Source organism: Hordeum vulgare, chromosome 5H (genome assembly GCF_904849725.1).
Source record: "Hordeum vulgare subsp. vulgare chromosome 5H, MorexV3_pseudomolecules_assembly, whole genome shotgun sequence".
NCBI classification, from domain to species: Eukaryota; Viridiplantae; Streptophyta; class Magnoliopsida; order Poales; family Poaceae; genus Hordeum; species Hordeum vulgare.
The window spans coordinates 2,125,825-2,140,109 of NC_058522.1; the positions used below are offsets into that span (position 1 = coordinate 2,125,825).

Sequence of the window (14,285 nt, forward strand, 5' to 3'; positions counted from 1 at the left end):
CCCGCTTTGTATTACAAAGCAACCAACCGATACAGTCAACAGCAGGTGCTGGGGCGGAAGCAGCACAATCACACCCAAAAGAAACGAAAGAGAAACAACAAGAAAAAAAATGCCGACAACGGCGGATCAACGAAAACGAAGAAGCTTCACGACCACTGCGCCACCGAAGATATCCCACCAAGCTCCAAGGCTCCGAAGCACCGGTACCAATCAACACCTTCAAGAAGGACCGCGACGATGACGACGCTGCTGCCAAGGATTTCCCCCGATACTTGACGAGGCAAGAGGAAGGGTCGCCCCCGACGGCCTCCAGGAAGGTCCGGCGGCACCCACAAGCGTCGCCGCATCGGTGTTGGCCAGGCCGACAGGGGTTTCCCCGATACCAACCTTTACCTCGGATGCTCCAGAGCCTGCCACCAAAGCGACCACCATCTTGCGCCACCACGGTCATCAAGCCTCCACGCCGTCTCACCACGGCACCATGAAGTGAGGCCTGCACAGCGGGGGATAGGAGCCGGGACTAGGGCCACAACACCGTCGGCACGCGGGAGGGTACAACCTCCACCGTCGACGACGACAGCCGACCGGACACAATAGCAGCACCATACCAGGCCGTGGGCCCACAGGCCCGGTCGGGCTCTCCACGCCCGTAAAGCTCCCGCCATCGCGCTGTAGCAGGCGCGCCTTCGGCGTCGTCGCCCCACGTCCGAGCTGCTCCTCCTCCTCACCACATAGACGACGATGAAGCCACGCCGGGAACCGGCCCGCTAGGACCCAGATGGGGCCCACATGGCCTAGATCTGGGCCGGGGACGCGCTACCGGCCAACCTGCGTCACCATGCCGTCTCATCGCCAAGGGGCAACGCCACCACCTCAGGCGTCGCCGGCCACTGCTGTCGGGTCGCCGGACTGTCGTCGAGCCGAGGAGCACCGTCGCCGCCCCCATATCCCGGGCATGGAGGCGCGCGCGGACAGGCAGTCCCGCCGCCGCCAACACCACCCGGCCAAGCGCCGGGGGCGGCCGTCGGCGGCGGCAGGAAGGGGAGGAGGAGGAGGGAGGCCGAAGAGGGGCGAAGCTCGCGCCGCCCCGGCCACCTCCCGGGGCGGATCCGGGAGGGGGAGGGGGGAGGGGGGCGGAGACGGCCGGCGGCGGCGGGAACCCTAGGAGTCGCGGGTCGCGAGAGAAGTCGGCAGGTGAGATCCGTCGCTGCGCCCCCTTCTCGTCATGGGTGATGTGCCTTGCCTCCTCCTTCCTTTGTCACGAAATCCACCACCCCAAAGCAGATTCAGTTAATTTACATGTAACCATTGTCATAAGTATTACTACATGGCGTCATGCATCCTCAGCCGTCTCCAAAATCATGTCGTCACCCATGCCATGCTTGCTTCGAAATGCCGACGACTGGCCTACGTCGTCTCTGTTCTATAATCGGGCTGTCAGTCTGATCAGAGATGCAATCAACCATCGTAGAATCTTGGCAATTGGCAACAGACTGAACCAACCAATTCCTCATTTGCCACCGCCTTCAGAGTTAAGTAATATATAACCTCATTTCCTTGGACTGTTCCATCGACGCCCTTCTCGCCTCCGACGACCGACGACTACACGCTGCTCAGCTTCAACCTAAGCAGATCACCACACGAATCACTGGCACTCTATATATACATATGTGTTTGCGTTCAGGTCGAGGTACAATTTTCCATCGAAATTAACAGCGCTTTCCTGTTGGAGCAATGGCGGCAATGATGGTGGGCGGGGCTCGGGTCGGCGGTGGCGACCGTCATCTTCCTCTGGTCCGTGCTGCACAACTACGTGCCCCCCACCTTCCGCCTCTACCTCACCGCCTGCTTCAGCCCCTACCTCCAGATCACCATCTCCGAGTACGGCGCCGAGCGCTTCCAGCGCAGCGACTTCTTCCTCGTCGTCGAGGCCTACCTCAGCGACGCCTGCACCCGCCGCGCTGTGAGTTAATCACGTTGCCCTGTTCCTATAGGATTAGGAAACAAAGCAAAACCGAGTCCTACTAATATTATGATACCTAGTCCTACTCTATTTCCATAGTCCTTTGTAACACTAGAAGAAATAAAAAACAATACAAAGCAAAGGCTCGACACGGGTCTTTAGCCATCAAATCCATTGATCAGTTTTATTCATGTCGCTAGTTACTCAAGTTCCGTCAAGTAGCCGGCCAAATCAAGAATCGCGAAGGCACGCCTGTACGGCTGCATACGCACGTTGAAAAGCCAACAATTGATACCAGAGCCTCGACGATCTACGATCTACGATGACGGACAACGACGCTGAGTCGGTCAAGTCCGGCAAAGGCGGTCCCAAGGCGAACAAGAACGGCGGCAAGGTGAAGAAGGGCGGCAAGTCAACAACCAGTGGTGGAGGAACGGGCGACGCCAACGTCGAGGCGCATCGCAACATCCCCATCCAGTGCCCGATGCTCACCGACGCCAACTACGGCGTGTGGGTGGTGAAGATGAAGATTATTCTCCGAACCATTCGAGTGTGGCAGGCAATCACGGACGAAGACGTCAATGACGAGTCCGACGAAGGTGCCATGGCCGACATAGCCCAGTCCGTGCCGGATTCCGTGCTAATGACATTGGCGGAGTTCGAGACGGCAAGAGAGGTGTGGAACGCACTCAACGAGATGAGGATCGGAGAAGATCGCGTCACCAAGGCTCGGGCACAAGTGCTGAAACGCCAATTTCACAAGTTGCAGATGGAGGAAACTGAATCGGTGAACGACTATGCCATGCGTCTTACTACTTTGGTGGGAGAGATCCGCGCGCTTGGTGCAAAGCTCGATGAAACCGAGATTGTAGAGAAAGTTTTCAGTTCGGTGACTGATAAATTCACGTACATCATCGGCACGCTCGAGCAGCTTTACGACATCGACGACATGACCATAACGGAGGCGATCGGACGCCTGCGGACGTGGGAAGAGAATGCTCGTGGCTGTCGGAAAGGCAACGGAGGAGGTAGTGACCAACTCATGTACTCGCGTGCAAATTGGGAGTCCCCAAGTAGCAAAGGAAGGCGTGATGGGAACGAAGACTCAAGCAACGCAATGCGCGGCGGACAAACCGGCGAAGGCAAAGGAAAAGGCAAGCCACAAGGTCGTGGTAAGCTGACCGATCTAAAGGGCGGAAACAACGAAACTTGGATATGTCCGAGGTCAAGTGCTATAACTTCAACGAGATGGGTCACTTTGCAAATGATTGTCCGAAGCCTAACAAGCGGGAGATCGAGGTAAATTTGGCAAAGCAGGAAGACGAAGGTCCAGGTCTTCTGATGGCCGAAGTTTATGATCTCGCTGAAACCAAGCCGGAAGGTGCTACTTCATGAGAAGAATGTGACACCTAAGTTATCCGGGGATCACAAAGTGTCATGGTATCTCGACACGGGTGCTAGTAACCACATGACGGGATGCAAGGAGAAATTTCTCGAGCTGGAATATGATGTTGAAGGCTCGGTCAAGTTTGGTGATGGTTCAAATGTGGAGATTTGTGGGCAAGGATCTGTCCTCTTCGAGGGTCTCACAGGCGAACATCGCATACTCACCGGAGTGTACTACATCCCACGGCTTCGCAACAACATCATCTCTATTGGGAAGCTTGACGAGAATGGATGCAAGGTGAATATCGAGAACGGAGTGATGACGATGTTCGACAACCTCCGAAACGTGCTAGCTCGTGTTAATCCCACACGGAGTAGACTCTATATCCTCAACCTTGATCAATCTCAACCGGAGTGTTGGCTTGCCAAGAGTGATGATGATTCGTGGTTATGGCATGCTAGATTTGGACATGTTAACTTCTACGCCTTGAAGAAGATGTCAAAGATGGAGATGGTATCCGGGATGCCAGTTATCGACCATGTTGATCGAGTATGTGACGGGTGCTTGGTTGGAAAACAGCACCGCAGGCCGTTCCCTGCTCAGTCTACCTATCGTGCAAGTGATGCACTCGAGCTGCTCCATGGTGATCTATGTGGCCCTATCACCCCGGCAACTCACGCGGGAAAGAAGTATTTCTTCCTTGTGGTAGACGACTACTCGAGATATATGTGGGTCATTCTCCTACGATCTAAAGATGAGGCGTTTGAAGCATTCAAGAAGCTGAAGGCTGCAACGGAGATGGAACACAAGCTGAAGGTTCGCGCTCTACGGATAGATCGCGGCGGAGAGTTTACGTCGAACGAGTTCAACGACTATTGCGAGAAGATTGGCATAAAAAGGCTCCTCACGACACCTTACACGCCACAACAGAACGGGGTCGTTGAAAGGTGCAATCGAACCGTCGTTGACATAGCAAGGAGTTTACTCAAGAGCAAGAACCTCCCGGGGATTTTTTGGGGAGAAGCTATCTCGACGGCTGTCTATCTTCTCAACTGGGCTCCAACGAAGGCGGTGATCGGCAAGACTCCGTATGAAGAAATTTACGGACGTAAGCCGAATGTGTCTCATCTACGGACGTTCGGGTGCGTGGCACATGTGAAGATGGCGGAGCCGCACCTCTCAAAGCTTGCCGATCGTAGCACCAAGATGGTGTTCATCGGATATGACAGGAGTTCCGGCACCAAGGCATACCGCTTCTACGATACACAAACCAAGCGTCTACGGATTTCACGCGACGTCGTGTTTGAAGAAAACAAAGCGTGGAATTGGAGTGCAGCAACCGACGGTGCTCCAAATGGTAACATATTCATGGTTGAATTTCCAACTGATGATGATGGAGGGAACGATGTCCAGGTGGTTGGCAAGAGCCCAACCAAGGTGACCACAATGGTAGTGATCATCATGGTGCCGACACCGATGACGACGTGCATAGGTCGCAAGGAGATAGCGACAACGATGCGCACTACACAGGCGGAGATCTCAACGACAACATCGACAACGAGGCGCATAGTGATGACGACAATCAAGATGATGGTCACGGTCATGACGACTACGCCGACGACACGGATGTCGATGACATGCCCGGGAGTCAGCCGTCTTCCTCAAGTGCATCAACACCGACACAATTTGTGTCGCCTCCTTCGCAAGCCACAACGGATTCCTCAGGGCCTCGTCGCTACAAGACCCTCAAGAAAGTCTACAAGTACACAAGGCCAGTTACGCTAGAGTACTCCGGACTATGTCTATTCGGAGTTGAGGAGCCGACGAACTTCGTAGAGGCGAGCAAAAGTCCTAGCTGGACGCATGCCATGGATGAGGAGATGAAGGCGATTGAGAGCAATGCCACGTGGACTTTGGTAACCCGACCTTTGAACCAAAAGGCGATTGGTTTGAAGTGGGTTTACAAGTTAAAGAAGGACACGGAAGGTGCCATTGTGAAGTACAAGGCAAGACTCGTTGCAAAGGGCTACGTACAACGTCAAGGAGTTGACTATAATGAGGTGTTTGCACCAGTTGCTCGACTCGAGACAGTGAGAGTGCTCCTAGCTTTGGCAGCACAAGAGGATTGGAAGGTTCATCATATGGATGTTAAATCCGCTTTCCTCAACGGTGATCTCACAGAAGAAGTGTACGTGGAACAACCCCTCGGCTACGAGAAGAAAGACGAACAAGCGGAAGTTGACAAGCTCAAGAAGGCACTTTACGGGCTGATGCAAGCGCCAAGAGCTTGGAATTCAAAGTTAGACCGAAGTATGGTCACGCTCAGGTTCAAAAGATGTGCCCTCGATGATCCGAAGGACAGTCTACAAAGCACCGAAGAAGAGGTGAAGATTAAAGACACGACCAAAAAGGAGTGTTGTCATGAAGCTATGGACGAGCCGACGACAGTAAAGCCGGTCCATAAAATGTTGCAAGGGACGGCAAAGGCCATGCCGATGATAACAGTTACGAGAAGCAGCAATCGTGTTTGGGACCCAGGTCGAAAGTAAGGACATCGTGATTAGGGGGTGAATGTGAGTTAATCACGTTGCCCTATTCCTGTAGGATTAGGAAAGAAAGCCAAACCGAGTCCTAGTAGTATTAGGATACCTAGTCTTAGTCTATTTTCATAGTCCCTTGTGGACGTGTATAAGAGGCACCCTAGGGGTGTTGCTTGTAACACCAGAAAAAACGAACAACAATACAAAGCAAAGGCTCGACACGGGCCTTTAGCCATCAAATCCATCGGTCAATTTTATTCGTGTCGCTAGTTATGCAAGTTCAGTCAAGTAGCCGACCGAAGCAAGAATCGCGTAGGCACGCCTGTACGGCTGCATACGCACGTTCAAAAGCCAACACGCGCAAGGAAGCTCAAGGCCGAGCTCGGCAAGGACAGCAAGAACCTCCAGGTCACCGACGACTTCTCCGGCACCACCATCTGGTGGTATGCCTCCAAGCGGCAGTCCAAGGCCCAAGCCATCAGCTTCTACCCCGGCGAGGACGAGCGGCGCTTCTACAGGGTCGTCTTCCATAGGCGCCACCGCGACCTCGTCGTCGGCTCCTACCTGCCCTTCGTGCTCGGCGAGGGTCGCGCCGTCACCGTCAAGAACCGACAGCGCCTTCTCTTCACCAACAACGCCAGCCGCACCTGGAACCCCTACCGCGGCAACAGCGTCTGGAGCCACGTCCCCTTCAAGCACCTTGCCACCTTTGACACGCTCGCCATGCACCCCGATAAGAAGGAGGCCGTCGTCGACGACCTCATGGCGTTCCAGGAGAGCAAGTATTACTATGCCAAGGTGGGCAAGGCGTGGAAGCGCGGGTACCTCCTTTATGGACCGCCCGGCACCGGCAAGTCCACCATGATCGCCGCCATGGCCAACTTCCTGGACTATGACGTTTACGATCTCGAGCTCACTTCCGTCAAGAACAATACCGAGCTACGGAAGCTCTTCATCGAGACCACGGGCAAGTCCATTATCGTCATAGAGGACATCGACTGCTCGGTCGACCTCATCGGAAAACGCCGCAAGGATAAAAAGGCATCTGGCGACAAGGACTCCGACGGGGATGACAAGCCCAAGCTACCTATGGACCCAGAGAAGGACGAGGCCACCAAGGTGACGCTCTCGGGCCTCCTCAACTTCATCGACGGGCTATGGTCTGCTTGCGGAGGTGAGCGGATCATCATCTTCACCACCAACCACAAGGAGAAGCTCGATCCGGCGCTGATCCGTCGAGGAAGGATGGACAAGCACATCGAGATGTCCTACTGCCGCTTCGATGGCTTCAAGGTGCTTGCCAAGAACTACCTAGATGTCATCGAGCATGAGCTATTTGGGGAAATTCAGCGGCTGCTTGAGGAAACCGACATTTCGCCTGCTGACGTGGCAGAGAACCTGATGCCGATGTCGAAGAAGAAGAAAAGGGACCCCGTCTTGTGCTTGTCAGGTCTCATCGAGGCACTCAAGCAAGCTAAGAAAGATGGGGCAGCGGCCAAGGCGAAGGAGGAAGAGGAGGCTGCGGAGGCAAAGAAAGCCAAGGAGAAAGAGGAGGCGGAGGCAAAGAAAGCCAAGGAGGAAGACAAAGGGAAGGACAAAGGAAGACAAAGGGAAGGACAAAGCACCGGATCAGGAAGCCAATGGAGACATCAAGAAATGTGACAAGTAAAGTGACATCAAGCCTAGAAGCCAAGGAAAAAAGACTGAGCTTGTTCACTAGTGCCCCCTTATATAAAAAAAACACATGTTTGTATAAAGAAAATATGTCATCTCTAAACTGAAACAATATTTGTTTCATCTCTCATTTGTAATATGTGCGCCCTTACCTATATATAGAAATTTGTTTCATCTCTCATTTGCAATATTTCCGGTAAAACGATACAAAATGCTACCAAGACACATTCACTTTACCTGCATCAAAACGCTAACAAGTCTTAGAAAACGCATAACAAGCTTCCTTACCATTTCACCAACACAATATCCTCACTACGCATGACAGTGATAGAAAACGCAATTAGCGATCAAAACTTACCCTGCTCATTCAGTAACTAATTAATTATATGAAACCCAAACCCAAATCAGAATTTTCCCTTTCATCTACGTAGTAATTAATTTATTAAGGAACCAAGTTCTGCATATTTTCCATGGGTGCATAAACTTACCCAGCTTTGATAGCTCATCTTCACCTGCTCAGACGACGACAACGACCACCGGCCCCACTTATATAACTCAACTTAAGTAAATCACCACCCATAACTCAAGAACTATATATATACAGACACAAATCTCCTCATTTTTCTACAAAAGACAGCATTTTGGCGTATATAACCTGCCTATAGAACTTGCTCGTCCCGATGAACAATATGAGAGGTACGACAACAATATGAGAGGTACGACGCACTCCATGATCATGAAGGAGAGTGCGAAGCTGAGGAGAAAGACATATGCACAAAACAAAATATGTATCCCTCAACAAGAATAATAATATTCCTATGTATGGACTATGGAATGGTACTACAATACGAAATGCCAGCCTCTCACTCCCCTGTCTAAAATGCAAAGGTAATCCACAGGTTTTTTGCCATGAGTGCATGGACTGCAGAATCTTCACAGCTCCGACAGCTCCTCCTCACCTGCTCCGACGACGGTGAAGACGAATCTCCTCCATCCTCCGACGACGACAAAGAAGAATACGGACCTGCTCCGATGACGAGAAAGACAAAGTCGAAGTTGCTCCGACGACGACAAAAACAAAGACGAAGACCTAGGTCAACCTAAGTAAAGCACCACACAACTCTAATCCGTCGGGGGTAGGGTCGGGGGTAGGATGGACAAGCACATTGATATGTCATACTGCCGCTTCGAGGGCTTCAAGGTATTCGCCAAGAACTAGCTTTGTTCACTAGTGCTCCCTTTCATAAACAAGATGTAGATTATGTATCACTTAATATATTTTTTCCGATAAAAATGTGTTACTCAAGTAATCAACTCCAATGAAATAATATTGGTTTCTTTTCTCACTTCCATATAGAGATGATGCTACAATACTAAACGCTAACATGATTTGTAAGAACAGAATGAAAACGGAGCTCCGTTTGCATATATATTTACATTTCCTCGTTTCTCTACAAAAGACAGCAATCTGGCGTATATAACCCGCCTATAAAACTTGCTCGTTCCAACGAACAATATGAGCGGTATACACGCCATGATCATGGAGGAGAGTGCGAAGCCAAGGAAAAAGACAGAGGGACAAAACAAAATATGTATCTCTCAACAGGAATAATAATATTCCTTTGGCTAAACCCAACCTCTCACTCCCCTGTCTCAAACGTACTGGGGAAAGGGAATCCACAGGTTTTTTCCATGCGTGCATGGACTGTAGATTCTTCTCAGCTCCAGCAGCTCCTCGTCACCTGCTCCGACGACGGCAAAGAAGAACACAAATATGTCCCGATGACGACAAAGACAAAGTCGAACATTGCCCCGACGACGACGATGACGACAAAAACAAAGACTCAGACTCAGACTCAGGTCAACCTAAGTAAATCACCACACCACTATCCAGCATTATATACACACATATGCAGGCGCTTCCAGTGCAGATCCAGCTATAGCATTCCAACAAGAAAGCCTCAATACACAACATCAAGAGGTCCAGCCATGGCGGCGATGGTGGAGTGGTTGCCATGGTTTGGATCGGCGGTAGCGAGCGCCATCTTCTTATGGTCCATGGTGCAGAACCATGTGCCGGACACCCTCCGCCTCTACCTCGCCACCTTGGCTGCCAAGATCACCGCCTACATCAACCCTTACCTTGAGATCACCATCTCTGAGAACCGCGCCGAGCGCTTCCAGCGAAGCGAACTATTCATTGCTGTCGAGGCCTACCTGAGCGACGCATGTGCCCGTGGCGCGCGCAGGCTGAAGGCCGAGCTAGGCAAGGATAGCAAGAACATCCAGGTCTCTGTCGACGACCACGAGGGGGTCACCGATGACTTTTCTGGTGCCAAGCTCTGGTGGTATGCCTCCAAGCAGCAATCCAAGGCCAATGTCATCAGTTTCTACCCTGGCGAGGATGAGAGGCGCTTCTACCGCGTCGTCTTTCATAAGCGACACCACGACCTCGTCATCGATTCTTACCTGCCTTTCATCCTTGGTGAGGGCCGCAACGTTACCGTTAAGAACCGCCAGCGCTGCCTCTTCACCAACAACGCCAACAACAGCTGGAGCCCTTACCGGGCCAAAAAGAGCGTCTGGAGCCACATCCCATTCGAGCACCCAGCGACCTTCGACACCCTTGCCATGGACCCCAAACAGAAGGAGGCCATCATCGATGACCTCATGGCGTTCCAAAAGAGCAAGGAGTACTATGCTAAGGTCGGCAAGGCGTGGAAGCGCGGGTACCTCCTTTATGGTCCGCCCGGCACTGGCAAGTCCACCATGATAGCCGCCATGGCCAACTTCCTCGACTACGACGTTTACGACCTTGAGCTCACGGCCATCAAGAACAACACCGAGCTGCGGAAGCTCTTCATCGAGACAACGGGCAAGTCCATCATCGTCATAGAAGACATTGACTGCTCCCTTGACCTCACAGGAAAACGCCGCAAGGAGAAGAAGGCCGCAGGCGACAAGGACTCGGATGACAACGACAAAGCCAAGCTACCAATGGAGCCAGAGAAGGACGATGAAACCAAGGTAACGCTTTCGGGCCTTCTTAACTTCATCGACGGGCTATGGTCTGCGTGCGGAGGTGAGAGGATTATCATCTTCACGACCAACCACAAGGAGAAGCTGGACCCGGCGTTGATTCGGCGAGGTAGGATGGACAAGCACATCGAGATGTCCTACTGTCGCTTTGAGAGCTTCAAGGTGCTCGCCAAGAACTATCTAGACATTGTGGGGCATGGGCTCTTCAGCGAGATCCAGAAACTCCTTGAAGAGACCAACATGTCGCCTGCTGATGTGGCAGAGAACCTGATGCCCATGTCCAAGAAGAAGAAGAGGGATCCCGACGTGTGCTTGGCAGGCCTCATCGAGGTGCTCAAGCAGGCCAAGGAAGACGCGGCAGCGGCAAAGGCGAAGGAGGAAGAGGAGGCCAAAGAGGCTGAAGCGAAAAATGCCAAGGATAAAAAGGAGGGAGAGGCAAAGAAAGACGAAGGGAAGGACAAAATAATGGAGGAAGCCAATGGAGACCTCAAGCAAGGTGACGAGTGAAGTTACAGGAGTCGAGTGCTCCCTTACAAACACAGACGGATGCAGTGTCTGCTCAAATAAATTATATATCACTCAACTGAAATAAAATAAAATAAATAAATAGCATTGCTTTCTTTTCAGGAAATGTCCGTTATAATGTTGCTACATATTATGCTACAATACCGAATGATAACATGGTATTGATGTAAGAAGACAAGTCATGTAAAGTATGTATCAGTCGACTGAAATTAAATAATATTGGTCTCTTTTCTCATTTGCTTATTCACACAGGAAGTGACCATTGTATTGTTACTGTATAAAGAGAATGCTACAGTACCAATTGCTAGGAAAACTGAGCATCGTTTGCATATATACATTTCCTCATTTTATTTATCTACAAAAGAGAGCAGCCTGGCGTATATAACCCGCCTATAAAACTTCCTCGTTCTGATGAACAATACAAACGCTACGGCAGACCCCAAGAGGCAGACACATGCCATGATCATGAAGGAGAGTGCGAAGCAGTGCTTACCCGCGCAGGCAAGCTCACCTTGCGGCGACTCCTTGTCATAGATGAACCCGACCACGCGCACCGAGAGGACGTAAGAGCCAACGGGGCTCGCGACGGCCACCGTGTTGAAGATGGTGCCGAAGTGGTTCAGCCCGAAGATCTCTGACGTTATGCTCGGCATCAAAGCCCACTGAGACCCGTAGCACAGGCCGACGAGGACCGAGCCGACGTAGAGCGACGCATGGAAGCCGGAGGAGATGATGGCGTGGCCTACGCCCATGACAAGGAGCGTCGCTGCTATGAAGAAAGGCCTGCCGACTCCTCGCGACCGGAGGAAGTGATCGGAGACGTATCCTGCGCCGAACCTCCCTGAGAAGTTCCAGATGCTCCATAGCGACACCAGAGTGCTGGTCTCCCTGCTGGTGTAGCCAAGGGAGCCCCCGATCTGGCTGATGTTGTTCACCGTGGCCAGCCCCGATCCCATCCCGCAGGCCATCGCGAGGAAGAGCAGCCAGAAGTCGAGTTTGCACATGGCCTGCACCACGTTCAGGTTTTCTTTGTCTGACGGCATGTCCTGACCAGATCCCACAAGTGCAGCGCTAGAGCTGCCGTCTTCAGAATCCTGTTGCGCGGTCTCCCCACGAAGTAGTCCCGTCCTTTCATCCAATGTTGGTTCCTCTCGCTGCTTCGATTCCGTCTTTTGAGCCATTACAACAATAGCCGCTGGAGACATGATCAGCAGCAGGAGTATCGCGAAGCAGACGCTCTGCCCGGCTGAACTTATCATGAAAACTTGGTCGCAGATTATGACAACCATCAGGTACACAGCGACGGTAACGGCCATGAGAGAGAAAGCATCGAGGAACTTCTTGTTGTACCGCTGATGAGCGCTGTGGACGTCGACAAAGTACATGAGCAGCAACGCGATGGCCGTGGGTAATATTGCCAGCATAAGTATGAAATTGCCAGGATCGATAAGGAGGGTGCGCTGTACTTGGACCAGTATCGCTCCGCTCAAGCCTAGAAACCCCTGTTTGGAAATCAAACAGATGAATCAATGTCATTGAAAGGAGTAGTTTGCTTTGTTGTTGGGAAACAGAGTGCAGGCTGGGATCATCGAGCAAATTAAGTGTGCGCAATGTTGGATCCACACAGGTTCACATCATCGGGGCTAGGAATACAGTTAATTAATGGGAAAACTCAAGACAATAACACCGAAAGTTAGAACAACTAAGACGAAAACAATAGCTCCACCCAGTGTGGTAGGTAGAGGATGAGGCCAGCGAATGAACACTGCATTATTGCCTCTCTGATGTCTCTGGACCAGAAAACATTATTATGAAACAGTTAGTGTACCTACACAATTGTACTTGTCTAGAACCAGCGATGCTTTGCTGCCTAGGGAGCAAGAATTCCTAGAATGGTTGTACTGGATGAATTACTACAAGTCTTAACAAATCACATTATTGAGCTTTTCTAGAACAGTTTATCTGTAATGTTTGTGTTGCATCAAAAATCACTTTCCTTAACTAGCTTCAGCATACATCTCTCTACTACTGTGGATTGTCTGCATACACCTTTGAATTGTTAGTAACTCACAGAGCAAATTACATCGATTACTGATGAAGATGGGATGATGCAGAGGAAGAGAGCAGAGAGTGTAGAAAGCAGAGTAAGGGGATGGATCGGCAGTACCTTCATGATGCCGATGACGGTGCCGCGGCGGTCGGGGAAGTTCTCGACGGCGGTGACGACGTCGGCCGTGTTCAGGAAGGTCTGCGCCTGGGCGGCGAGCAGCATGTAGAGGCAGACGAGCGGGAGCGGGGCGGGCGCGACCCCGGCGACGGCGAGCCACATCGGGAGGTACCCTGCGGCGCAGAGCGCGGCGCCGGTGAGGAGGACGATCCAGGGGCGCCGGCGGCCGCCCGCGGGCGCCCACGCGGCGAGGAGGCCGGAGAGGACCCCGACGTTGGCGCCGACGTCCTTGAAGAAGGCGACGGCGTCGAGCGCCGACTGGTCGTACCCCTGCGACGCCTTGAGCGCCGGCGAGTAGACGCCGAAGCAGTAGCTGCCGCCCGCGAAGCACTGGATCAGCGCGCTCGCCGCCAGCGCCGACCACCGCGTCCGCGCGCGCATCCTGGCCGCCATCGCCGCCGCCGCCGGAACACAAGAGGAGAAAAAGAATGTCTTTTTTTTAGCTCGGTGGCTTCGAAGACCTCTTTACGCTGACACGTAGGCTACGTGGCACCCACAAGCTGCCGTGTGTCGCTGACAGGGTGGGCCCACTGAGAAGAAGCCACAGCAACTGTGATGAATGGAAAATAGATCTACTCATCTGCGTCTTACTCCCTCCCTCCATTCCTAAATATAAGACCTTTCAAAAATTCTACTATAAACTACATACGAAACAAAACAAGTGAATATATACTTTAAAATATGTCTATATACATCTGTATATAGTTCATAGTGTAATTCGTAAAAGGTCTTATATTCAGGAACGGAGGGAGTACTTTTTAGCGAGCAACCGTGTGTTCGTTAGAGCATGGTTAATAGTATAGCCAACTGCTGGCTATAAGTAGTCTTATAGCCCACCTTATAGCTAGCTTGTACAATAGTTAGCTATAAAAGAGTATTATTTGTATCATATATGACCCACGTTTCATTCTCACAAAAGCACCTAGGATT

General features: G+C 51.7%; 2 protein-coding genes and 1 pseudogene across 2 annotated transcripts; 2 read left to right on the forward strand and 1 right to left on the reverse strand.

The window, feature by feature from the left end:
- The first annotated feature begins 778 nt into the window (after window positions 1-778).
- LOC123452588 lies at window positions 779-7,607 on the forward strand (annotated as a pseudogene).
- A 529-nt stretch (window positions 7,608-8,136) lies between these two features.
- LOC123397840 (AAA-ATPase ASD, mitochondrial-like) lies at window positions 8,137-11,269 on the forward strand. The gene has a single exon (XM_045092370.1). The coding sequence runs from the start codon at window positions 9,155-9,157 to the stop codon at window positions 11,108-11,110; it is 1,956 nt and encodes a 651-aa protein (XP_044948305.1). The 5' UTR covers window positions 8,137-9,154; the 3' UTR covers window positions 11,111-11,269.
- A 68-nt stretch (window positions 11,270-11,337) lies between these two features.
- On the reverse strand, window positions 11,338-13,784 carry LOC123397841 (protein NUCLEAR FUSION DEFECTIVE 4). The gene is made up of 2 exons (XM_045092371.1): window positions 13,296-13,784; window positions 11,338-12,630 (listed from the first exon to the last, which is right to left on the reverse strand). The coding sequence occupies exons 1-2, from the start codon at window positions 13,746-13,748 to the stop codon at window positions 11,476-11,478; spliced, it is 1,608 nt and encodes a 535-aa protein (XP_044948306.1). The 5' UTR covers window positions 13,749-13,784; the 3' UTR covers window positions 11,338-11,475.
- Between the last annotated feature and the right edge of the window lie 501 nt (window positions 13,785-14,285).